The sequence below is a fragment of the Felis catus genome, chromosome A1, assembly GCF_018350175.1.
Source record: "Felis catus isolate Fca126 chromosome A1, F.catus_Fca126_mat1.0, whole genome shotgun sequence".
Classification (NCBI taxonomy): domain Eukaryota; kingdom Metazoa; phylum Chordata; class Mammalia; order Carnivora; family Felidae; genus Felis; species Felis catus.
Window position 1 is genome coordinate 5,777,424 of NC_058368.1, and position 26,637 is coordinate 5,804,060.

General features: G+C 45.9%; 2 protein-coding genes across 4 annotated transcripts in view; one reads left to right on the forward strand and one right to left on the reverse strand.

The window, feature by feature from the left end:
* The window catches only part of ATP8A2 (ATPase phospholipid transporting 8A2), a 633,649-nt gene extending 609,163 nt beyond the window's left edge, over nucleotides 1–24,486 (forward strand). Inside the window, exons 38-39 of one of the 3 annotated variants that reach the window (XR_006588849.1) lie at nucleotides 3,474–3,559; nucleotides 23,978–24,486. The gene's annotated coding sequence lies outside the window, so the exon portion shown is untranslated. Of the gene's footprint in view, nucleotides 1–3,473; nucleotides 4,649–23,977 lie in introns of those variants that run through there. The other 2 variants (XM_045043129.1, XM_045043172.1) reach the window with 2 other exon arrangements.
* Nucleotides 4,490–10,729, reverse strand: SHISA2 (shisa family member 2). Its single transcript, XM_023250064.2, has 2 exons — nucleotides 10,391–10,729; nucleotides 4,490–6,728 (listed from the first exon to the last, which is right to left on the reverse strand). Exons 1-2 carry the CDS (start codon nucleotides 10,722–10,724, stop codon nucleotides 6,175–6,177), a joined length of 888 nt encoding a protein of 295 aa, XP_023105832.1. The 5' UTR covers nucleotides 10,725–10,729; the 3' UTR covers nucleotides 4,490–6,174.
* Nucleotides 24,487–26,637: the final 2,151 nt, after the last annotated feature.

A 26,637-nucleotide genomic window follows, 5' to 3' on the forward strand; every position in this document is an offset into this window, starting at 1 on the left:
CTGGTTATTGAAACAAAAATAAGGAAAATCTAACATAGTTCTGTTACAACGTTCCATCTATCTCTCTATCTGTAGTTGACATATTTTGTCAACATACATTATGTATTTCTTTGTATCAGGCAGGTTGAAAATATCTGAAAAGAAATTAAATTATATGTGTATTATAAACACCTCGTAGATGCCACTATGTTATATTCTTTATCTCCGCACCGACCCTAGGAGGTGGGTGTGGTGGATCCCCTGTTCCAGAAGGCACGCTTGAGCTCAGAGACGTGAACGCTCACCATTGGTGTTAGAGGTGGATTCTAACGTAGGTCCGTCCGACTCCAGAGGAAGTTGGACAGAACCAGTTCTGGCTGAGACAAGGAAAGCTGAGCGCTGCAAACCAGCTCCAGTTTAAAAAAAATCAGTCAAGAATTGAGAACAGAGTCTTGGATGAGATAGCCTCACATAATAAGTTATTTCTGTTTCAGATTTTCCTGTGATCATTCTGTACACATATGTATACACACATGTGGTAATTTTATATACATGTTACAGATGGCAATCAGTCTTCTACAGCTGTTATGTCTCCTCAGTAAATAACGTCTTGTGTAACCTATGATTTTTCTAAATGAAAAGACCTACATTTCAAGATGGTTGAAACCAAGATGCAAGTTTGATGTCTGAAATCAATCTTAAGGCCGCCACCATAAACTGTTTACCCCTTTTATCATCCCTCGTCTAAAAGCTTTCTTATTTTTTTTTAATTTATTTATTTTGAGAGAGAGAGAGAGAGAAAGTGCGGGAGGGACAGAGAGAGGGGGAGAGAGTCCTAAGTAGGCTCCATGCTGTCACGTGGAGACCGACTTGGGGTTCCATCCACAAACCGTAAGATCATGGCCTGAGCCAAAATCAAGAGTCGGTTGCTTAACTGACTGAGCCACCCAGGTGCCCTTAAACTTCCTATTCTAGACTTGAGTCCAGTTCCTTCGATTGGGGGTGTAAATGTCGGAGGCATTCTGAAGCTTTAACTGTGAAAGGCACAATGACCCCACACAGCCACCTCCCTCCATAAAACTGTAATTTTATCTCAAAGTTATTCTGTCCTGGTTGCTGTGGGGTTATAGTGAATAGTCAAAAATACTGAACATCTTGGACAGGAGTAACCGTGTCTCTAGGGGTTTATTCTTCCAGTTTCACTGATAAAGGATTCTATCCAAGAAGAACAGAGGGCAAAGAAATTCAAGGGCAAATCATGCACTATGTAAGAACTGTTTACCTAGCCCATCTTCAATTTTCAGGAAAAGAGGTAATAATTTCTTTTTTTTTTTAATATTTTTTTTTCAACGTTTATTTATTTTTGGGACAGCGAGAGACAGAGCATGAACGGGGGAGGGGCAGAGAGAGAGGGAGACACAGAATCGGAAACAGGCTCCAGGCTCCGAGCCATCAGCCCAGAGCCCGACGCGGGGCTCGAACTCGCGGACCGCGAGATCGTGACCTGAGCTGAAGTCGGTCGCTTAACCGACTGCGCCACCCAGGCGCCCCAATAATTTCTAACCCTTTGTCATCTCTCACTGACTCAACCTCTTCAAGGCACTTGAAGCACAGTGACATGCATGTTTTCAATTAAGAAAAACATTGCAGAAGGCAAAGAAATTTTCTGTGCATCTTGGAATGAATGGGCTGAATGAAAATAGCTGATCTCCGGCTCTTAAAAACAACAACAACAACAACAACAACAACAAAACAGAGAGAAAGGGTGAGGGGTAGCAGGGTGGAAATGTCCTCACGGCTCTACCAAATAAGAAGGAGAAGAAAAGGAGGATTAAGGTTGAGTGATGAGAAATGGTGTTCTCATCTGTATGCATGATTTATTCCTCCTGGCAATATTTAGGCTGCTCCTTTTAAAAAGGAAAGGGGCTCTCACTCTTAAAAACTGAGAACAAACAGGGTTGATGGGGGGTGGGAGGGAGGGGAGGGTGGGTGATGGGTATTGAGGAGGGCACCTGTTGGGATGAGCACGGGGTGTTGTATGGAAACCAATTTGACCATAACTTTCATATATTGAAAAATAAAAACAATAAATAAAAAAAATAAAAATTAAAAAAGCTCTAAAAGTTGGGTCTAAAAGTTCAGACCCACTCCCCGGGCTCCCAGGCCCTTCCCTGGGCAGGCCCCGGGGAGCCCACACACTTCCCTGGGTTGTCAAAGCCACAGCCACCACCACCCCCTGCCTTGAGCTTCCTCCACTCGAGATCATAGGGCTTGCTCACGCGCTTTCTTTGTGTCCTACTCAAGAGGCAAGGGAAATCAGCAGAACGGGGAAGTGATCGCATGTTTCAAAATCCTAGAAAGTCCCCTCAGCCGTTACAGTATTTACTTAGCGACAACTCAGCAAGATCTAGTAGGGCCGGCCCGGTTCCTGGGCTGCTTGTTTTCCATCCTGACGACTGACGGGGTTCGTCCGATGTCTGGGCCCGCCCGTCGTAACCCCTCTCCCCAAACTGCGCCAAGCTTCGCCAAGCACAGACCTCGAGTCGAGGCCTGCGGTGGACAGTGCAGGCGAATACACATTGTACATCCTAACGCTGCAATTGGGACTGGAGGAGGCCCGGGCTAAGTTAGTGGGAAGTCTTGATTCTGAAGTCCCTTAAACAGAAACTAGCGCATTCCTTTTAAGCACTTAAAAGGCTTAATTAAGCAACTAAAAGCTAGCATTCTGTGTATTCATTTAAATGACTTGAGTGACTCACGGCGAAGACGGGTGGCAGACATAACGTGAATTTGCGGGAAACAGAGCCTTTACCACAATCCAGGAGTATGTGCGAGTGCTGTCACGAGGCAGGGGCCAAACCCTTCCCTGTCCCAACTGTTAGCACCGCTTTAATTTTTCTCCCCTGGGTCCAGTCCATGTGGGGACATCCGCCCTGACTTTTCCTCCCCAGCTTTGTTCCAATGTTCAAGGTTTCCCCAGGAAATACTTCTGATGGAAACTTAAATTCTAATTTGTATCAAAATAAGGAGAAAAGATCATAGAATTCGCGAAGTTGTGCAAGCCTGAGAAAAAAAGAGCTCAAGGTAAATTCACCCTATGAAATATTAGTCAAGCATCTAGGATCGTAATCAGAAGTGGAGCGCTAGCCTGAAGCGGGGCACATGGCCGAGGAAATACGCCAAACCCACTTGCATTTGTCTCAACGGTCTTCTAGCCGCTCTGGATGTTGACATTATTGTTAAATTGTAACTTTTCCAGCCATAGCAGGAATGCTAGGAGAGGAGTAGTTTCCTGGCCCTTCAATGGACAGAAAGAGCTGGTTCATCTCTTCCTCCTTCCAATCAGAGGGTCTGACCTTCCCACACAGAGGGATACAGGGATACAGTCCCCAGAGCCATCATGACTCAATGCTGAAGGTTTACATACAGAAGAAAATGTACAGCAGCGAACTATTTTCCTATCTGTAACTGCTTTTTTCTTTTTTTTTCCCCAGCACAACTTTAAGATAGTTCTACTGGGTGCAAATTATACCTTACAGATTCCGATTTCATGCCAGTAAGGAAGGTATCCTTAAACCAGGTATCTGAACCTTTTACTTTGACAGCTAAGCGTCTCTAGTTTTTATCAAAATTGAAAAGATCTGAGGGTGCGTCCAATGATATTATTTATATTTGGGGGAAGACCAGACAGCACTAAGTGAAGAACTCATTTCGTTTAATAAAGCGCATTTTTGCTTTAATCATATTTAGTACTACGTAGAAAGGAAGGAAAAGTTAAGAGAAGCTGGCACTGTATGTTTTAAAAAAAAAGCTGTTGAAAATGTCATAAAGGGACTCCTTCTTGCATCAGGTAAGGATGGACTAGATTAGGGGTTGGTGAGCTAAGACCAATGGCCAAACCTAGCCCACTGCCTCATTTTTACGGCCTGAAAGTTTAGAATGGTTTTTACACTTTGAAGTTATTGAGAAAAAAAAAATCAAGTATTTTGTGACACGTGAAAACTGTATGACATTCAAATGTCGGTGTCCATCAGTGAGGTTTTATTGGAACATGGCCATACCCCGCTGCTGTTTTGTGATAGTGGCAGAGTTGAATAGTTGGTACAGACCATCTGGTGTGCAAAGCCTGAAGTATTAACTCTCTGGCTCTTTCCCGGAAAAAAAAAAAGTTTGCCAATCCCTAGGCTGAGTGATCTCTGAGGTCCTTTTCACCTCCAAGCTTCTAGGAAGTTTACTTCTTAGATAACCCAGAATTCTCCATCAAAGACAGTGTGTGGAACATACATGAACCTGATAATTATCGTAATCCCAAAGACTCTCTTCTGTGTCAATACTCACAGAACATACATAGAAACTTCCAAGACATTACTTTTAAAGGTACGCTCTTGGTTCTAGAAAGCAATTCTTTATAATTTTTAGCAGTTTTATCACATTAACAAGTTTAAAAGACCATCCTTAGAGTTACCAAGTAAAATAAACAAAAAAAAAAAAAAACCCAACTCCCTTGGAATTCATACCATAAAATATTTATTAATAAGTAAAAGGATTCCCCTGCCTTTGTTATTAAAAAATTTTGAGCATCTTCGTGGATACCGATTGCCAACAATGGTTTTATATCATTCAGTCATGAGAGAGAGAGCGAGCGAGAGAGAACAGAGAGAGAGCCGAGCAAAAAATAGGGTAGACAGAAAATGGATGGATAGTTGGATATATAAACTATCGATATAAATATAAATGTGGGAAAGACCATACCTTACAAATGGTTTGTTTAATTGCAAATCTGGGTTGTGCCAGCAGATGGAAATACAATTGCACATACTTAAACTTACTTCTTTTAAGCAAACAGTACAGATTCACTTGAATTTCATAACTCAGAACATTAGTAATGAATACAGTGCTTGTTGAGGACTATAAGAGAGAGGAAAACAAAAACTAACTGTGAGGGAAGAAAGGCAAGATCTCTTTGAAAAGCTTTTCTCTTGACTCAGTAGTCCCCCCCCCCCGCCTGAAAAATAAGCCATTCTGATAACAAGAGTATGAAAAGCCTCATGATTTGCAAAGGATATTGTATTTGTGGTTTAAATTTCATCCCAAGTCTCAGATTATGGCTGAGAAGTTATACTAAGTATCGTTGTAAAGCATTTCTTTGAATTTTTATAGGAAAACAAGAACATGTTTTATCAGATCCAGGCAGAAATGCTGATCTTCATTTATAACAGTAATTACCCGCACACGGTACCATATAGACATGGGGATCCGAAAACCGAACAGAACAAAATGCCAAGCCATACCACACGGTAAAATTCCAACTCACTTGGAGAAGTAGCAGGTGGTAACTTATGATTTCAATATAAAAACATCTAATTATGTCTTCTCAGATGTCACTATCAAGTCAGAAAACTAGATGATACGATCAGGAATGAGATGAACGGTTGTATTACTACACCACCCGCTGCTTAAAAGATTGAAGTAGTCCCAGAGTTCTGAAATGTCATTAGTTAAGTAACTATACAATTTCTTTCAGTCTCTTTTTAATGTAGAAAATCACTTTGTAATAAGATCTCTACACAAGGTAAAAAAGCACAAAATAGACCAAAAAAAAAAAAAGCACAAAAATAGACAAAATATATCTATCTTTTTACAATGAAATTAAGATGTGCCTGTGAAACACTGAGATCAAGGACCCAGCTCAGGGAGTTCGAACTGGATCTCCTTTTATAATAATTCTGTCTTTACATCTTCCCCTGAACCTTGGATGCTTATAAAACTCTTACCCAGGTAAAAGGGAGGGAACAGGTATTCCGATCTTGGACAGTAAGAAACAAAAAAGAAATAATCGCAAGGATACAATAGAAACCCTCCATCTGTCCGTTCACAAAATCCTTCCGACAGTCGTACCTCAAGGGCCCTTACGGCCTCAAGTGTCTGTCACACAACCACGGGCAACAACACGGGCATCTCCAGATGATGCTTTTTTTCCGTCATAAATCAATCACGCACCGGGACGAAACCACATCCAGAAAGGCTAACGTGGAAAGAGACGTTTTCGTACGGCTGGGGGCAAACGAAGCCATCCAAGAGAATCGGGCCGTCCACACCAGCCACACGGGCGGACTTCCACTTAGAGAATTCCTCCCGCATCCCCGGCTTCCCCGTGGCTCCTGTCCCGTGCAGGAACCCGGCGGGCACCCTGAGCTACACGGTCACAGCTGGGTACATCTTCTGCTCGCTGTTGGTGTGGGGGAAGGGGGCTTGGATCTTCCGGTAGCCCGTCTGCAGGCTGTCCAGGAAGGGGGGCACAGGAGTCATAGGCCCCGAGTCGTGCTGCACCGCGTACCCCACGTAGGGGGGGTGCAGGAACTGCCCTTGATGGGGCACGATCTGGGTGGCCTGCTGACAGTTCAGCACGGAGAAATTTGTGGGCATGTTGACATACACGTTGTTCATGGTCCCCTCGGGCAAGCAACAGTTGGTCTGTGACCTCGTTGGGGGCGCCCGGGCCCCCGAGTTGGCACTGGAGCTGGAGCTGGCAGCCGTGCTGGACTGGCGGGAGGACGACCCTCGCGAGGTGCTGGCACTGGGGATCATGGGGATGGTCTCCATCAGGCGGCTCCCTCCGGGGGCGCGGCTCTGCTGGGGCTCCTGCTTCGGCCGGAGACACCTGCAGCAACACGCTGCCACCAGTGACCCCAAGATGATGAAGGCGACGAAGACGGACCCAACGATGAGGAACGGTACGTAGATGGGGACTGAAGGATAAAAAACGGATCATCGTTTACTGTAAGAACGCAGTAAAAGATCAGCGCTTGGAGTAAGTGCGCCACACCCATACCCGGAACCGAAGGACCCAGGCTGGGCCAGTCTCTACTTTCTAGCGGCCCACAGGATGCCCGGTCCCTCATCAAGTACGCAGGGAGGGCGGCAGGGCCCTGTAGGCGGACCGGCCCCCAAAGCAAAACTGTTAACGTTCACAGCTGAGGCTCACCAACTGCAACACTGAGACGAATGTCCAATTTAGCAAAAATACGAATTCAATGTTTTGAGACTTCTAAAATTCCTACAGTAACTGAGCTGCCTGAACTTAAGTCTGCCCTAACAGATACTTGTCGGATCTGCATAGAAATGAATTAAATTTCTGGGGGTGGCTCAGTCAGTTGAGTGTCCGACTTCAGCTCAGGTCATGATCCTGTGGGGTTTGTGAGTTCGAGCCCTGCGTCGGGCTCTGTGCTGATGGCTCGGAGGGTCTCCCACTCTCTCACTCTGCCCCTCCCCTGCTCGTACTCTGTCTCTCTCTCTCTCTCTCTCAAAAATAAACATTTAAAAAAAAGTTTTTAAATATTTTTAAAAAAGAAATGAATTAAATTATTTAAGAGTGGTTCCCCCCCACCCACACACACCCCCTGGAAGCTATGTTCTTTGCAGACTTCTCTTGCCATTCTTGAGCTGTTATTTTTTTCACAGGCAAGTAAATCAAAAACTTGGGTCTAGCCACAGCCGTTTCCAAATCTGTAACGCAAGGCACAGGGGTCATCAAAGAAGGGTAAAAAAAATAAAAAAAAAAAAAATACAAAAAACCACCACACACACTTGCCTCGCTGAGGGCTGGTCCTTGGGCCGTGGGCCCCCTCCGTGGGCACTGGATGGTGGAAGGGTGACGTGACTCGCAATAAAGGGAAGCTATTCCAGCCACGTGCAGGTCAGCATGAAACAAGGTACTGAACAGAACAAATGTTGGGAGCAACAGGACATCTGTTCCAGGGAGAAGGGCAGCCCCCATGATCAAGAAGGGACCCAGGCAGGGCCAGGGTGGCTGGAGTAGGGCAGTTACACCCGCAGTTAACAACACTGGGTTCTGTATGAAGAACTCTAGGGAAAGCCTGCAGACCGTGGAGCAGTGTGTGTCGTATTTAACGAGTAAGGTTTCTTCTGAAAAATAACGTACAAGCGGAAAATAAAAAGCCTTAAGTTGGCAGCGAGTTCCATTTTTACACTGTTGTACTGAGAACAATCTTTTGGAAGCTCTGGGGATGGCACTCCAGGACTTTCAGAAGCTAGACGCAGGCTGCCGGGGACGGAGAATCGGGAGACGGGAGGCTGCACGGTGCTTCAGAGCCACTTTGGAATTCTACCCCGTGTCACCGAGAATCTGTTTTCTGATGGGCTCCTGCCTGTCGCCTTGGCTTTTCGATTGGAAACTACAGAAGGACAGGGACTAGGGCTCGCTGGTCTCGGCAAAGCCTAGAGCACAGGGGTGCAGGGCAGCACTTGGGAAGAAGCCCAGCTCTGAGACTCCTCAAGTCAGTGTTATTAGAAGACACTGCCACACGGATTCCTGGAGGAATAATGCCTTGTTAAGTAAAACGTACTTTATAGGTAGGTCCCAAAGGCTGACCTCTGAAGACTTCCTAAACCTTCAGTGCTGAACACTGTATTAATGTCGCGGCCCCGGCAGCAGGTAGAAACACTTGCTAGAGTTTGCAGCGCAGAGGGTTTTCAGATGAGAGTGCTGTTCTAACAGCATGATCTCTTCAGCCCAGCTATGACGGACCGGAGCAGTGGACACTGGGCTTTTCCGTATGCACGTTATAATTATCTCATTCTCTAAATTAGGGTACCAGCCCTAAATGGGTTATTGGGATGTAAACAAATAAAAGCAAAAAAAAAAAAAATACTCCAGACATCACAGCAGAAACTAGCTGAGTTCAGTGTAAGTCCACAGAATGAGTTTTGGGGAGAAAGAATTGTTTTCCTTCCAGGATTTTTCATGGGGGTGTAAATAACCACACAGAGGTAAAGAACGCAGTGCTCCCATAAACCCTGGGCACAGCCTGATTAGGCACGTTGACCGTTTTGACTGCAGAAGAGAAGTCAGTGGAACAGAGTGTTTAGGAAAAAGGATTTAAAAGAGTGAAGAAGGCGTCCACCTCACAAGAAGCCAGCCGCCTTCTGGTCTGTCCAAAGTCAACTCAACTTTTTTTTCTAAACTTTTTTTTTAATGTTTGCTTATTTTTGAGAGAGAGACAGAGAGACAGAGCGCAAGCTGGGGCAGAGACAGAGGGAGACACGGAATCCAAAGCAGGCTCCAGGCTCCGAGCTGTCAGCACAGAGCCCGATGCGGGGCTAGAACCCAGAAAGTGTGAGATCATGACCTGACCCAAAGTCGGATGCTTCACCGACTGAGCCACCCCGGCGCCCCTCAACCCAGCTTTTTAGAGATCACTCATGAGCCCAACTTAGCAGATACATCGAGGCAGCAGTTCCGTCTTTGGCTCCTTTCTCAAGGCTTTCTTCCCCAGTCACACGCCGGGCAACAGTGAGCTGGAGCTCTAAGATGGCACCTTTTCTGGAACTACCCTCCGTTCTCCGCTCTTCAGACTCAAGGCAGCGGGACAAGAGGAGTAGCTTGCTAATAAAATGCTTGACTGCAAAGAGAGCTGCCTCTTACCAGGCCCAGGAGACGGTTCTGGAAACACAGGTGCCACTCAGTGCCAAACAAAGCTCAGGTAGCTTAAACCCCGGCTCAGGGCGCTGCTAAAAAGTCCTCAACAAAACCAGCTGCAGAAAAGGGAGGAGACGTCCATTCTGTGTTTGCCATCCCACCTCCACCTCTACCCTGGTGCTAAGTCCTCCCTCCCCAACGTGGGCGGAGACCCTCAAGGGGGGTGGTCTGGAAGGTTTCTGAAGAATGGAGGAAGTGGAACTCATCAAATTCGTTTGTGGATGTGTGCTCTCTCTTCGGCAACTTGAAAAAAAACTATTAATTTGAAAAAACCAAAGCCACGAAGAGCAAGCTTGGGCACGGGTTTAATATCACACCTACTAAGTCTGACGTGGTAAGGAGAACTGTCCAGAAACCAGAGAGGCCCGGGCCGTGCAGCCAAGTGTTCCAGAGGATTAGAATTCCCCGGTCTGTTAAAGTGCATCACCCACAGGAAAGCCCTGAGGAGCTGCCAGCCTTCTGCGGAGCCTCTACCGACGAAGGGCCCTCGCCAAACCTCTCGCTGCGGTCGCGCCCTCACCGTTTCCCGGGGTCCCACCAAGACACTCACTCTTACTAGAAGTTAGACCTATGGAGACAGGAGGCATGGGAGAGGGTTTCAGAGGTCCCCGGCCAGGAGGAATGCGGGGCTGTCTGCACCCCACGCTGCCTTATGTTTGTGGTTTGCTTCTGAAAATCCAAGCCAAGCTGTTCTTTAGGGGGCAGATAGGGAAACTGAGGCTCAGGGCAGTGAAGCTTAGCACAACTTAAGAGCTGCTCCAGGATGCAGACCCCTCCCCCCGCAACCTCCTGGTCCAAGCCCTTTTCTGAAATTCCATCGCCCCTAACTCCTCTCGGGCCTCCGGGCTCCCGGGCCCGTGCCGCGCGGGCAAAGCCAACCTTCCCTCTCGCGCTCCGACCCGCCCGCCCTACCTGCCGAGCCGTCTGGGCCGTCTTTGTCCGCCCGGCCAGGCTCGCCGGCGCCCTGCTGGCGGTCGTTGTCGCAGCCGCCCTGGTCCAGGCGCGCCTCGGCGCTGGAGCAGCAGTAGCGCAGCGCGCAGCTGCCGCAGCAGATGGTGGCGTCGCCGCCGTCGAAGCGCTCGGGGCACTGGAAGCCGATGCGCCAGACGCCCTGCGCGTCCAGCCAGCCGTGGCAGTACTCGCCGCTGGCCCGCGCCCCCGCCGCCAGGAGCGCGGCCAGCAGCAGCTGCAGGAGCGAAGCGGCGTTCCGAGGGGAAGCGGCGGGCGAGCGGCGTCCGCCCCACATGGCACCACCCTGCGCGCGGGCGGCGAGGCTCCAGACGGCGCAGAGCGGTCTCCGGGAAGCCGCGGCCCCGACGACCAGGCTCCCGGTGCGGCGGCGGCCGGGACTGGGACGCCTGCCGCGGCGCTCCCCGAGCGGGCCTCTCGTCCTCTGCCGCGACGTCCAGGAGCCGACGACGCCGGGCTGCTGGGGCAGGGGTCCTAAGCCATCCCTCCCTCGGCCGGGGCGGGATGCCGCTCGCCGGTCCCCGGGGGCGCTGCCTTGAGAGCGAGCCCTCGCTGATGGAACGCTCTGGGCGCAGAGTCAGAGGGGCCCCAGAGCCGCCGGCCCGCAGCCCCCGGAGGCTTCACCCGCGACGGGAGCCTCCGCTCGCATCCCCGAGGGGACGCTCACTCCCGCCGCCGACCTGAAGCCAGGTCGTTGCCGCGGAGGTTCGGCCTCGTGGTCCCGCGCGCAAGTCGGGAAGCGGCTCCGCTCCTTTACTGCCCTCTCGGGCGGCGAGAAGGGGCCCAGAAAGGTGGCAGCGCGCGCAGGGCTCCGGGCAGCAAGTGCAGCGGCCGGCCGCGCTCAGGCTCCCCAGCCCCGAACTCGGTCCGCATGGCTCCGGCCGCGCCGCCCGGGCAGCGCTGCCCTCCGCGGGGCGGACGGCCGATCCTCCCGGCGCACGCCGGCGTCCAGGACGTGGGCGACGGTCCGGCGCGCCCCCGCCGCGGTCCCGGGAGCCTGCCTGGCTGGCGGCGGCGGCCGCGGCTGCTGCTGGGCGCGGGTCCAGGCGGGCGGCTCGCCCCCGGCTCCCCCGCTCCGCCTCTCCCGCTGCAGCTCGCTCCCACGGGCGCCCGGCAGCCTCCGTCCAGCTCTCCCTCTCCCCCTGGGCGCCGCTTCCCTCGGGAGGGGCGCGCACCGATGGGAGCCTCCCACGGAAGTTTCGGTCCTCCGGGCTGCGGAAGAAGCCGAGGGCGGCAGCCGCCCGCACGCTCACGGCGCCCGGCACCAAGCCAGCTCCGACTGGGCTCGCCGCGGCGCTGCACGGCGTTCTTATTAGGGGCCGGCGGCTCCCCGGGCGCGCATGCGCGCTAGCGCGGGCTTCCCTCCTCCCGGGTACGCCCCGAGACGCCCGGAGCCCTTCACCTTCCGACGCCGGTGGGGCGGCGGGCCGCGCGGGAAGGAACGCAGCTCAAACAAACTGGGCCTTGCTAACGCAGGAACAGCAGTAATCGTAATAAAAGCAAACTGCACTTGCTTATTGAAGATCCTCGTCCTTCCATTCGATCCTCAAGACTTCCCTTGCGAAGGATTATAGTCACTTCCCATTTTACAGAGGGTGAACTTGCCGCTCAGATTAAGTGTCTGTCTCAGCTTCCAGCAGCTCGCGTCCTGGCCACGGCTGGTCACGGGCCACAAGCGTGGACGTGTGTGTGAAAGCGTTCGCATGCCTGGGGCTGCGCCTGGTGGGCTCCAGGCCTCCACCAGGTGGAACGAAGAGACTTCGGTGAAAGCATTATAAATTTGGCCACTGTCTAGATGATCTGTGTCGAATTTTTTCTTTCCATATTTGGGCGTGGCGATTTACTGGATTTAAGCAGAAAGGTGCCTCTGTTCAACATTTGGCCTTACGGGTGCAGACAGCTGCAGTGAAGAGGAAAACAAGGTTCAGACAGACCAGAAATGCGGCTTTGATGAAGGAGAAATTAATAGCTTCTCCCTTGCGGAAGCTAAAACAACAGGTGCTGATGCTATTAAAGCAGCAGTGATTATTTTTAAAAGAACTAGTGACCCTTCCGACACGGTCTGGAAGTCGGCGGACCTGGTATCTAGGCCCAGCCCTACCAGTAAAGAATGATTGCATTTTCTTGGCCTCAGTTTCTTCGTCTTTAAAGTGGACCATGGGATACGATAACCACTAAGGTCCCTTTCAAGTAGGTGACTGTAGAACACAAGGCAGTTTCATTCACGGCAAAGACACTGCTGTTCAAACAATCATGGGGCACTTGTGAATGCCTGGTAAAGGCACAGATTCAGACATGGTTGACATCCTTCCACTCTCCCCAACAAAATCAAATGAAAGGAAAATACCTACCCTCTTCTCCCCGGCCCCCCCATCCCAAAGAACACCTCATTCTTTTCACTAAGCCTCTCTGCGAGCATTGCACTTAAATCCGTTGTTTTGGGGGAGTTATTTTTAGCTTCATAAAATTATGTATTTTTTAAGTTTATTTATTTTGAGACAGAATCCCAAACAGGCCCCTCGCTGTCAGCAGAGCCCCCCACAAGGGGCTCGAACTCACCAACCCAGTGAGATCATGACCTGAGCCAAAACCGAGAGCCTGTCGCTTCATCAACTGAGCCATCCAGGCACCCCTAAAATTATGTATTTTAAATGCACCAGCCACCAACTCTTTTTAACCTAATATGTTAACAAAATTTCAACGTGAAATTATTCATTCAACAAAATCACGCTGAAGTCTTCCGGTAAGTGTATGGTCCTCTGTGTTGGGTACTGGGGATGCGTCAGGAAGCCAGACATCATGGACGTTTCCTTCAAACAGAGCTCAGTCTCTGGGGTAAAACAAATTGGACAAAGAGACAAAGAATTGAATAGGCAAAGATAATATGATAAAAGCTATGACTGGTGGTGTACAGGTTAAGCACATAACCTGAAGGTCAGGAAGGAGGGAAGGTCAAAAAAATCCAGCCCAAGTTCTGGCCCAACTACAAAGCCTGCCCAGCACACTGCTCCTCCCCACAGTGCCTCCTACAGAGGGCCCCGGGACTAACTGTGAGCTCTATACCAATCACCGGGTGCTTAGGTATCATTGTTTTCCGATGGGACCATAAACTGATTTGGGGGGTGTTCAGAGGGTTAATACTTTACCTTTTTATTCCCCCTTTGGAAAAAATGAATACAAAAGAACTGTAGATTTCTCCAGACAGTCCCTATCCCACACCCTTCTTCCACTATCCATTAATCCTCCAAAAATTCTGAGAACTTGTCAGAGTTTATTTATGACGAGAGCGACGTTGCCCATTTCCACACTGGGATTGATTTGGTGACAGGGTAGGGCCACAGTTTCAACGCAATACGTTTTTCTCAAACAGTTCACCATTTACTCACGGGCAAACCTAGAAATGCAGAGCTTTGAACAAATGCGTTGTCTTTTCTATTGTTGTGTTCCTTTATTCTTTGAAAATTAAGGAGAGGCCCATTTCATAGTTACTTTATGTGGTGGTTGATTGACTTCAAGGCTCACATCCTTAAAACGTTCTGTTCATTCCTCTGGCTTGTTTTTAGTTTTTCTTTGCGTCTCTAGTATGTCGTATTGAAATTTTATAAGATGAGTTGTCAAATACTTTTTGAGCTTCTCTATGGGAGGTGCTACTGGGGGATGTTAAGTTGGCCTTGTTCCTTTCCATAAGAAATAAAAAGAAATTCCCTCACTGTCCTTAACAGACAGCCTACACTAATTTTACTACTCTCTTCTGAGAAACCATGGCTAGAAATCATAACATATAGGTAGTAGTAATAGTAATTTATTATAATCAAAACTAAATGTCAGGCAGTCTGCCAAAGTATATTTAAACACATATGAAAGAGTGCCCTCTTCTCTTTCAAAAAGCTTAATTCTATAGACACTTGCTGGGGAAGTATATTTTCAGATAATTTTGTCTTTCGGTCTGTGCCTGTGTATATGAATAAAATGCAGTTGATTCAAATACAGATTTCTGACATATCTTCAGAAGTACAAGTAGAAAGTCATATAACTAAAGAAATGATTACTTATACCTCTGCTAACTGGAGTTGATACAAATCATATGGAGGTAATCATATTTCATTTGGCTAGCAGTTCTAACTCTGCAAAATCTGCAGAGTTTTTCTGCAAGTTTCAGCAAGAGCAGAATTTTCTTACCATCTGTACACCAGTCAGCAGTCTGTTTAGGAAGAATGGCTTTCACTGGGTTCATTCATTTTTTTTTTCCTCCTCTTTTATAAATAGGAGTAGTATTGAAAATTCACATTTGGTTTACCAGAAGTTCTTTTAAGTTGAAAGTGTTTGTGTTAACAAATGAGACCTCAAACCCAAACAAATATGCTAATTTATGTTGCTTTTAATTTTGCCTTGTGGTCACCTAACCTCATCTGAAAATAAAAATGGTCTTAAGGTTTTGAAAACAAACATCTCTCTTGTTGCTTTTAAATTTCTCATCTTTCATCCTCCTCTTTTTCCTTGTAATTGATATACTGACTCTCAGGAAAGTAATTTCCATATTTTAAATTCTTTTTTTTTTCCTCATCTGTCATTAACTTTAAACATTTGACATACTTTTCTCCCTCCCCCATCCTCACCCCTAACTCCAGAGTTTTAATGAACCATTTTTCCGTTGATTTTGGTATTTCCTACTGATATCTTTTCTTTTTGGAAATACAGAGTTACAAACCATCCAGGACTTCTTCCAACAATGCTGGAATATCTGAAAGGGTGGCATAAACAAAATCAACCTGGCATCCAAAGCCTACAGCAAATATCTGCAAATCATGTAACTGATAAGAGCCTAGTATCCAGAGTGTATATATTCAAATCAACAACAGACAAGTGGCCCAGTTCAAAATCAGGCAAAGGGCTTGAACAGACGTTTTCTCCCACAACCAACAAACGCACGAAGAGATACTCAATATCATTAGTCATTAGGGAAATGCACATCAAAATCACAGTGAGATACCATGTTGTACCCGCTAGGATGGCAATAATAGAAATAATAATAATCAGGAAATAACAAGGATTAGAGAGAATGTAGAGAAATGGGAACCTTTGCATCCTACTAGTAGGAATATAAAATGGTGCAACCACAGTGCAAGGCAGTTTGACAGTTACTCAAAAAGTTAGACATAGAGTTACCATATGACCCTGCAATTCCATTCCTATGTATATATATCCAAAAGAAGTGAAAGTGTATGTCCCTGTATATATTTGTACATAAATGCTCATGGCAGCAATATTCATAATAGCCGACAAGTGGAAACAATCCAACGTCCATCAACTGGTGAACAGGTAAACAGCTTGTGGTATATCCATGTGATTGGAATATTATTAAGTCACAAGAGGTAGAAAGAACTGATCCGTGCTACAACATGAATGAATCTTGAAAGTATTATGCTAAGTGAAAGAAGCCAGACAGAAAAGGTACATATTGCATGACTCCATTTATAGGAAATGTCCAGAATAGGCAAATCCAGAGAAACAGAAAGAAGATGAGTGGTTGCCAGGGGCTACGGGGGAGGGAAGAAGGAGAGTGACTGCTTAATGGGGTTTCCTGTAAGGTCGAAAACGTTCCAGAACTAGATGTGAGCGATAGTTGCGCAACATCGTGAGCGCGCTCAACGTCACTAATGGTAAAAGTTACGTTATGTGTATTTTACCACAATAAGAATCCAGAACTGAAAGAAAAAGCCTGTGCCCATGACTAGCTATCTGCCCATGACGTCACATGAAGGCTCTGAAGCAGGTTCACCAGTTTTAAGTCTCTGTTCTCTTAGAAATGAAGAGTGCTGACAGATAATCAGTGAAGGAGTCCTGTGACACAGCCGGGTACTTCGGAGTAGAATTCTGAGCCCCTAGGTTAATGTTGCAAATCCTTTGTTAGAGACTAACTTACATCCCCACCCAAGTTCATAGGCTGAAGCCTTCATCCCCAGTGTGACTGTCTGTAGAGACAGGGCCTTTAGGGAGATGATAAAAGGTCACAGGAGAATGGGGCCTAATCCAATAGGACTGGTACTGGTGTCCTTATGAAAAAAGGAAGAGACCCCAGGGATGGGTGTGGACAGAGGCATGACCGTGTGAAGACATGGCAAGGAGGCGGCCATCTGCAAGCCGAGGAGAGAGGCCTTGGGTAAAAAAACAATCTCGCCAGCGCTCGAGCTCAAACTTCCAGCCTCCAGAACTGTGAGATATAGTTTTCTGTCGTTTAAGCCTCCCAGTCGGTGCTATTTTGTTGAGGCAGGAGAGCAGACTGGTGTACCGTGTTCTGCCCAGTCCCTTCAGCCTAGAACACCAGGAATGCCCTAAGACAACCGCGAGGGCCTCCTGAAAACGCAAGGCAGCTTGGGTCCGAGCTCTACCTACGGACCAGAGAGGAATGACTTGAGATGACAGGGATACGCCCTAAAAACAGTGTGAGAAAACCGCAGGTCCATCTAGAATAAGACACAGTAAATGCGTGCTGATTCAAAATGGTAGGAAGATAGAGTCCGACTTTTCGCCAAAGTGGATTATCACACAGATCTGGTTTCAGTTTACCCCCAGAACCCTTTATTTGTGTCTCTACTGATGTAACTGGAATTATGGTTCCTTTGGTCTTCCTTTCTAGGCCGTGAATCCTTGAGGGCAGAAGTCAAATCGTACTCACCTTTGAGTTCCCACCGTGGTGGGGTGTGGAGTAGGCTCAGTCTACCCAGTCAATAAACGTTTACTGAGCGTGTGTGTGTGCCAGGCACAAAAATACTCGATATTGAACTGAAGCGTTAATTGTAAGGAATTTTAAACCTTACCTAAAAAGTAAAGGCGTCCTGAGTATAGAAACTTGGATATGAAGTATCTGGGAAGATTAGGCTAAAGAGAAGTGGTGCTCAGGTGAAAATCCTGGCGCAGTGAGTTCAGAGGGAGAGAATTCCCAGCCAGAGACTCGCGTGGCCTCACCTATGCAGACCTCTATTCGAGACTTAAGGTGAGAGACATTTTGCAACGAGAGAAGATGCAAGAAAGGGGCCAGCTGTGCTTGGATGTCACCACGTGAAAATCGACACGTAAGCCGCCCACGGGGTTGGTGCCAGCAGTCTTCACGGGGGGCAAGAGTAGCTCCGTTGTGCCGCCGTCGGTGGTCTTGACGTTGCCTCAGTGCCAGGTTTGGTTGGGGCAGTGACGGCCCCAGCACCTGCTGCAGACGCGAGGGGCATCGCTTCTGTCCTCTGCGTCTGAGAGCCAGCGGTGGCAGGAGGAAACTGCACCAGCCTCGGGGTCACCAGAAGACCGAGTTTGAGAAGGGGACGCTCTGCGGGGGGATTCTCACAACTAAGAAGAATCTCTGGGTCCCGTGCGGCTCCTCCCTGCAGAGCAAGAGAGGGTGAAGAAACGTCTCATCTCGTTATGTAGCCCGGAATTCTGTCGTTTTCATGTCCAGGCTAAGAAACTAGATTCCTTGAATAGAATTTCCTATTATTTATGAAAATAATTCAGGAGGCACTTTGGATCACAGGTTCCTTGGGATTGCACGTTATTAAGATCATCGTTTTTATGACCGGGTCATAGGAGGAAAAAAAAAGCCCATTTATCCTGGGTGTTTAGATTTGATGTAAATAGGAATTTCCTTCATCAAAGCTGCTTCACCAGTCTCCTGGTAAAAACATAAAAAGATAAAAGGACCACTGTGCTGCTTATTTTAGCAGAAACGGAATGATGGAATTCACAGCGCAGCCTCCCGGTAATTATCCTTGTCCAAAGACTTTAACTTTTCTAAACCAAGCCCTCCCCCGTTTTATGGCTTCGACCTTCTTTTTGTACCTTTTGAATTCGTAAGAGATTTTCTTTGGCTTTTGCAAGAAGTCAATCTCTCAGGAAACAATTGAATTAAACTTCCTATTTGTTTAAAAGTCCTTGGGTAGTGGCTCACATCTGCATTTCCTCAAAATGTCTCCATTGGAAGAATAAAGAAAGAATGTTCTGCATTGTGTAGTATTCAAATGAGCAGAAAAATGTGTAACGAGTTCCATATCCTACAAACGTTAGCGTCCTGATAACACCTTAAGACTTGTTAAGTATTTCAGACCATTTCACAGCCTTACAAAACCCAAACATTTCTTGCTGGATATTGTAAGTTCTTATGTAATGTAACAGGCGCCTGGAGAGTCTCCAGTTTACTAGCTTCCATTTCTTAATTAGAAAGAAAGTGTTGTTTTCCTTTTAATGTTTTCATGTTAGAAAATATACTTGAATAGCTATAAGACCGAAGCCCAATCAGTTAATAACTACTATTTATTGAGCGTCTGGTATTGAGTGTCAAATATTGTGCTAAATTCTTCGATATCATTATAGTGTCTCTTCTAATGAATGTGTTATTAATAAGCTAAAAAAGGTTTAAATTCATCCACTTTTCTAAAATGTCCTAATGAGTTAAAAAAGAAAGCCTGTGCAGAATGTCATCCAATTAATTTAATACAAGCATCGTTAGTATTCCTTTCCCAGCTTTTATTTTCAATGAACCAGTTTCTAGCGTTACACACATGAGACGAAATGTCTTAGAAAAAACGCACAAATCGCTGGCATTCTTAATTTGTTACCAATTTCCGTTTTGGCGCACGGTGGTTAGCTTTTATAAGGTGCGCATATTTTCAGTTGTTTTATTTCTGGAAGTAGGTCAGTTTACTTTGGAGATATGAAGCCCGGAAGAAAATACTAGAAAAATAGAAAGTGGAAAAGCACAGGAAGGTCTAAGATGATGAGGATATTCTGTCTAAAGAAAATAAGGTGAAGGAGGTAGTTTCAAAATCCTTTCAGTGTGAAGGATTATTTCAGGAGGGCGCTTAAACCTCCCGTACAGAGAAGACAGACGGGAGAAGGTGATCTTTAAAGAGCGCTCTCTAGCCAGTGTGGATGAAGAGGCTACAATGCAGATGATGAAGGAGGTGGTAGAAACTACCCCTATTTCCTTAGGAACCTGTTCAATAAACTGTAGCCTTGGAAGGAGGAGGGGTGTCTCAGGAAAACTGTGCCAATGGACACAGCCAGGACTAGTCAAAGTCTTGAGCTAGTATTCCTTGAATCTGACCATGCCGCGTAAAATTCTTAGACTTACGATAAAGGAAACAGCAAACAAGGTTCATATTTGTTCTTTTGACATTGATCAAACTCCCGGACTTCCTCAAGCAAGTAAAATATTTTAAAACCAGCGGCATTTGGGTGGCTCGGTCGATTAAGTGTCCGACTCTTGATTTGGACTCCGGTCACGATCTCACCGTTCATGAGCCGGAGGAGCCCTGGGTTGGGCTCTGCGCTGACAGCGTGGAGCCTGCTTGGGATTCTCTCTCTCCTCCCCTCTCTCTCAAAATATATAAATAAACTTAAAGAAATAGATTTTAAAACAAGACAGGAATGTTGCCTCTATTAATGTATCTGGTATCCCCTTCTGATAATATTTTAAGGTTCTGGGATAATATGCATTTTAGTGCTTCTGGGAGCAGGAGGAAAGGGGGAGTGGGAGGTGACGGGCTGCCTGGGGGTTACCTTGAGACCTAGACCGGTCTGCAGAAGTCACACGGTTCCAACACTCAAAAGCCATCCGGGGTGAGTTTCAGATGTAGGTAATTTACATTTATAGACTGGGTCAAGCAAATTCGACAGTTTAAGTGAGCACTGAATGAATGGGAACATAAATATGTTGGGGCCAATAAATGGTCATATTTATAGAGTGCAGTAAAAGCCATATCTCTCACTCCACTTGGAGAAATCCTGCCAACTGGATTTGGATTGAATGCAGTGGTCATGATATTGAGTGCTAAAACCACAGGAGAGGTGAACTCAGCTCTTTAAACTGAACTTTCAACTTCTGTAGTACTATTTCAGATGCGCTTGAATATTCAATATCCTCTTGGTAGAGAAGGAATAATAAGTCCAAAGACACAGGAGACAAAACAAAACAAAAAGCACAGCCAAACAAACAGGCAAAAACAAAAAAGAAAACCAAAGACACACTTCCTTCGAAACTCATTCATACATTTCCAGAATCTAAATGGGGCCGCCAAACCCTACCTAATTTTGGAGAAAATATAATCCATATGTTGCCTGATAGGAAGAGAAGGATTAAGCCAGCCTCCAAGTAATAAAAAAAAAATGGGTAACTGTTTCCAAGAAACAGCACTCACCGCTGTTTTCTTCATTATGGTGAGTCCTGTTTTGGTAGTCTTGGAAGTGACCCTGAAGATCAGGGCTTGGTTTACTTTCAAGTCTGAGCATCGGAATCGATTTAGCCTCCCCAGTACAAGAAGCACAGCCCCCCACTTGTCGAGTTCCTGCCCGAGGAGCAGAGGGCTCTGCCCCACGCTGGGATTACAGGGGCTGAGTCGTGAACGCAGGGCAAGCTCACTAAACCGAAGATTCTTTTTTAAAACACAAGCAGAGAAGTCCAAGAGCAGTCTCCTCACCCTTTCCACGTGTCACGGAAAGTGAACGCTGCCTCTCTATGGCAGCGTTTCGATGCTCTTTGCCACGTCTCCAGCTCACTGGAGAGTCCAAGATTCGAGGATAATGAAAACTTGGACTTCTGATAGATGACACACCAAATCTTTGAACTCCTTTAATTCACGTTCGTTGTGTTAAGTTTCACAAGTGGCTGTAGGTTTCCGCAAACTCTGGTACTTGACCGTTTTGTCCCTAGGACGTAGGTTAAGCGGCGTAAGAGCTGTTGTTTTTAACTGAATGATGACATCATGCCATGTCTAGTTGACTCAAGTAAGAAATCCGGGAGGTCCTTCTTTTCAGTTTTGACTTGCAAGTAATTTCAAACTTGGAGAATGCGTTGCGAGGGTATGAATCACACAGAGAACACTTGGGTACCCCTTTACCACAGTCACCAATTGTTACCATTTGGGAAATGTGTTTTATGTCCAAACAATGCCTCCTAAAAATGGCTTCATCCTTCTCCTCCTTCTGATTTGGGACTCTCTGACCTACAGATATGAGAGAAAGGACCAATAGTACTAATTGTACCTTACTTGTTAGAACAACACCAGAACCATTTTCTTTTGCTGGTCATTGATTTATACTCCCTCCCCACCCCACCCCACCCCGGGTTGTCAACAAATTATTAAATCCAAATCATACGCTTGTAAAAATGCATTACTTGGGTAGCCCTCTCCTAACAGCTTGGCTAACTTTACATGTATTACAATGCTAAGCATTGAAGAATATAATTTCAAGCCTCTCAAAACAGAGAAAAATATATGCAACCCATAAACTTCCCAAGACTTCGTGTCTTTGGCTCTTGCACTCCATCTTCTGGCTAAAAGCTGGCTGTGAGATAGTGGAGTTGAACACACCAACCGTTATAAGCAATTGTGGCACTAGATGTAAATGAAAGAGAAGCATTAACATTATACCAGCAAAAATGTACTAAGTCCACAGGAAAAAGAGTAATACACAAGATCAGACAGAAGGTGACTGCCGCTGAAATGACACCCCTTGCTTACCTGGAATGTCAATCTGAGAAGCCTATGCCCAGGTTTTATGACCCAGTGGGTGATAGGTAGGGGAGAATGATTGGGGATAGAGTTTGGGAGGCCAGGCATGGGGAGCCATCAGCTGGTCGTCATGATCTTACTTTAAATTTTAGGTAACCTTTCTCCAAGTCACTGCTTCTAAATCCCTTTGAAGGCGAGGACTGAGTCCATTTCACCTTTCCATCACCCTAGACTGTAGACTTTCTCATCGAATCAGTGAAGAATGAGAAACGAATTTCTTTGCTTCTGTTTAACACATGGAGGCATGCTGTTGAGGTTTTAATCTGAAATACAAAGATTAAAGTAATGAACGATTACAGCACACAACAGCAAAATATCTAGGAACTAATAGCTTTTCTGTAGCCCCAAATCATACGTGTCTATTTAGTCAGATTTTCAATTTCAATCCAAACTATTTGCAGAAACAATCTACTTAGAATCCTCATGTTAGACTTGGAACGGGTTATAAAAACTACATACTTTACATCAAAAATCAGTAAGTTATCCATTTGGCTTTGAAATATTATCATAAATCACTCTGCAGATTCCCTTTAAAGATTCCATACTCTTTGAAAGCCTGTTCTAGGTTTAATCATATTTGCAACATATCCTTAAAACAGGCAAAATAATTGTCATGTGCCAGAGTACCAACAGTCACACCAGAGTGAGACATGGAGATTTTGGTTATCTGAGGCAACATGGACACAGCCTTTCCTGCAACATTACATTGAAATCTCCAAGGGACCAGATCTTTTTTGCACAAACATTCCCCATTCTTAACTTCCTGTCTGCTTAGACTCAAGAAGACTTGCTGGTAAGTTTCCCTCCGGGTTAAACTATAATGCAACAATAGTATAATTTCCAAAGGGAAGGTAAAAATAGTAGAAAATAGTAGCTATTTATTGAAGACCTATTGTGTGCCTTAGATTGTTTATATACATTGTCTCATTTAATCTTCCTAAACCCATTTGGGAGCAAAGTTACTCTGCACCTCCAGCTGAAATCTGCCATTTGCCTGTAGCTTCAGCTTTGGAAGCCGGCGTCAACAATATCTCCAGCATCCCTGAACTTGTGCGTGATCAGTGGTCACAATGGTCAACTGCTCGCATAGGCTGCCATCATATCTAATCCTTATAACATGTTTGTAGAAATACAGACATGGTGTGACATTGGGATTCGTTTTTACTATTGAAATATAGCATTCACTTTCAAATATAGGTTAAGTGTGGACTGAAAATCTCTTTGGGGCATTTAGAGTTTGGAATTTTATCAGTCAATTGAAGTATGAATCTGTGTTTATTATAGCAAGACTATGACAAGTGTGGAAGGCAGAAAGGTTATTTAAAAGAAGGCATGTTCGCTTCAAGACACATTGTTTTTTGAGTCAACAAATGTTCATGCAAATTGAAATGATAACATGAGGCAGACGAATAAGGATTATCAATTATATCATAACTGTAGACTTTTGTAGAATTGTTTTTGTCTATTAGTATTCCTAACGTTAAATAAAGTGACAAGTAAGAACTGTATTCACTTTTTCTTCAATTCTATGTAAGCCATGATCCCTTTAAGGAAAAATACTATTCAGAATTTCTTTTTATGCATGCTTTAGAATCAGGTGGTTAACCTTGCCACGAAAAATTTCACAGGAAAAACTCCCAAATCGCTCTACAGCAACATTCAGGATAAATCATCTCTGATCTACACATAATCAAGACTAAAGGAAGAAGAATAGAATATTTACTTTAAAATGAGCTGCTCAAATCCTTCGCTTCTCTACCAAAGGTGAAAATGGGTTCTATCTAGTATCGAAAAAATGTAGGTAGCTACCAGAAATCTAGCCGCTGACGGTGAAGAAATTATTGTTTCTTGCCCAGAATGTTGAATTTATAACATGTAACTGATGAAATCTTAGTAATAAAGCTTGTTAATGTAGTGTGTTGACTGAAAAAAAAAGATGACTCTAATTCTCTACCCCAACATCTATTCGTAGCCTTTGCAATGTGTCTTTGGAGACCTTCCCTTGAAGAGGTGGAATCTATTTTCCCACTCCGAATCTGGGCAGCTTTGTGGTTTACTTTAGCCAACAGAACGCAGCAAAAAGACTGATGCGCCGGTTCTGAGCCTAATCTCTGGCGGCCTCACTGGTTTGCACGCTTCTGCTCGCACTCTTTGAACCCTGCTGCGCCCTGAGAGCGAGCTCAAAGTTCTACTGGAGTAGGAGAGACCACTCGGAGCAGAGACTGTGATGGCATCCTAAACCAGACAGCCCCCCGCTGACCTGCGAGGTGACTGTGGCCAGGTGAGTGAGCAGACTGGAGCCTAGCTGAGATCCTCTGGGATCTCAGAGCAGAGAGCAGCACAACCACCCAGCTGACCAGACGGAATGCTGAAAGATGAAGGTTTATTATCGGATGCCAATGAAGTTTTGCAGTTACTATATGCCATGGAAGTTTGTGGTCGCCCAGCCCTATTGTGACAATAAATAACTGATACAGTTAATGGCTACTTTTTTTTTTTTTAAGAACATTTCAGGCTTATTCTTTTATTCCAGAAATCCATGTTAAGACGGTGATATTTGGCTTTGGCTTCCGTGACTTTACCACCTGACCATTAAAAATTCAACCCAAAGCATGGATTCAGTGCTTCTCCGTGAGTTAAGAATGATCATCTCCAGTTTAGAACTTAAAAAACACACACACACACAACTGAGGGTTTGGAAGATTTCCCAGGTCCAAAGCAGATCTATCTGCCTCCAGAACCATGTTCTGGAGTTACAGAGCTACATTCTCTAATACAGTCTCTGGGATGAGCTCTGGCAAGAATGGAGTTGGTCACTTACAGGAAGTCATCCTACGGCCTGATGGACAATTTATTCTGGGTAGGAAATGAAGAGGGTCCATTCCATTTGGAAACTGATATCTGTGCATGAAAGCCAATTTGATTGTCTGGGAAAAGACTCTGGATGGAAGGAAATGTTGGTAATCCCACCACAGACCGGCACAGGTACTCAGTAAAAGTGTACTGAGTTCATGAAAGTTACTTATCAATGAAATATGCTTTGCGGCTTAAAGAAAGGAAATCTGTTCAAATTAGGATTTTATGTGACAGTCCTCTCTATTATTCTTCCGATGCATTCACTCTAAAATTAGGCAAGAATAATTATTTGACCATATGCTTTGTTAGTCTGCCACCTTCCTCTGATTAGACTAAGCTGACATCTGAAGAAAGGTGTTGGGAATTGAAGCAGTGTGAGAAAGACACAAAGGAACAAACTCTCTTGTGAGTAAATACTCGAGGGAAAGACAGAACACTGATTGGATAGAGAAGAGGAGCGGTTCTCGAGGTGTTTCCAGGGTCAGCAGCCTCAGCATCATCGGAGAACGTGTTAGAAGTGCCGATGCTCAGGTTTTACCTCGGACCCACGGGATCAGAGCCCTGGAGAGCTTCCATAGACCTTGTAGGTGGTTCTGACGCCCACTGAACGTGAAGAACCACCAGGTAAGGATCATTCAAAAGGAGCATTTTTCTTCCTTGTACGCTTTCAGTTTGGGTCTTGTGCACAGTCGAGAGATAGAACGGGACAGCTCTGACCCTCCCAGCTCTCTGCTCCCAGAGGAGGCCGGTGGAAGAGTTGCGGTCTCCCTGTTCCTTGCAAAGTCTGTGAACAGTGAAAGCGGGCAGGGGAAAGGTAACTGGCAGAGGAGCCCAGTCCTTGTGGCCCCCTCGCTCCGCTCCAGCTTCCCTTACTCCTTAAACTTAACCCTCTGGCTGCCCCGACAAGGTCAAAGCACCTTGTATGTCATGCAAAAAATATTTCCCAGCAAAGTGCTTTGCCTCCAGCTGTGAAATTGATTAGTGGCCACAAAATCCCTGGGGAAGCGTCTCTGCTGACAGCTGTAGTTGCTATTTGGAAACTGCAGAAGAAAGGAGGTCATGAGGCAGGACAAGATCGTGTATTAGGTACAGGAAAAAAAGTTTTAAAGTATCTTTTCCTCTCGAAGGTAAGCAATGACACACCCAGGAGAGGAAATAATTCTACTTCCTGTATTGGAGTTTTTTGTTGGAATAGCTTAACATTTAGTTAATCGTTACAAAGCTCCTTCTGAAATCAGTGTCAAGAAAATTGGCTTGTATGTATTTGAGAGCTGTGGAATTAGAAGATGAAAATCAGCCGGTGCACATCCTGGGAAGGCGTGCTCCTTGTGGAACACTTGGCCAGAGCGAACTGTCTCCATGTACCCAGGAACACTGTCTGAAATATGGGAAAACCAAACATGTCTTATCATGACAGGTTCAACTCATTACTCAGATCTGGAAATTAAAATACATTGCTCTCCATAAAAGTGAGGTTTTTTAATTTTATTTTATTTATTCAATTTTATTTTGAGAGAGAGAGAGAATACAATGGGGGAAGGGCAGAGAAAGAGGGGGAGAGAGAGAGAGAGAGAGAAAGAATCCCAAGCAGGCTCCATGCCACCATCACAGACCCCCTACATGAGGCTTGAACCCACCAACCTACGAGATCATGACCTGAGCCAAAACCGTGAATTGGAGGCTTAACCGGCTGAGCCACCCAGGCACCCCATCCATAAGAATGAGTTTTAAAGGTCCAGTTAAACTCTGCAATACTTCCTACTACCACATTTCCCC

Excerpts from the sequence above, each read along its gene's own strand:
- SHISA2 (XM_023250064.2), bottom strand. The coding sequence starts at position 10,724 with ATGTGGGGCGGACGCCGCTCGCCCGCCGCTTCCCCTCGGAACGCCGCT. Across the intron at positions 6,729-10,390 it reads CGGCCCAGACGGCTCGGCAG|TCCCCATCTACGTACCGTTC; the intron begins GTAGGGCGGGCG and ends TTTATCCTTCAG.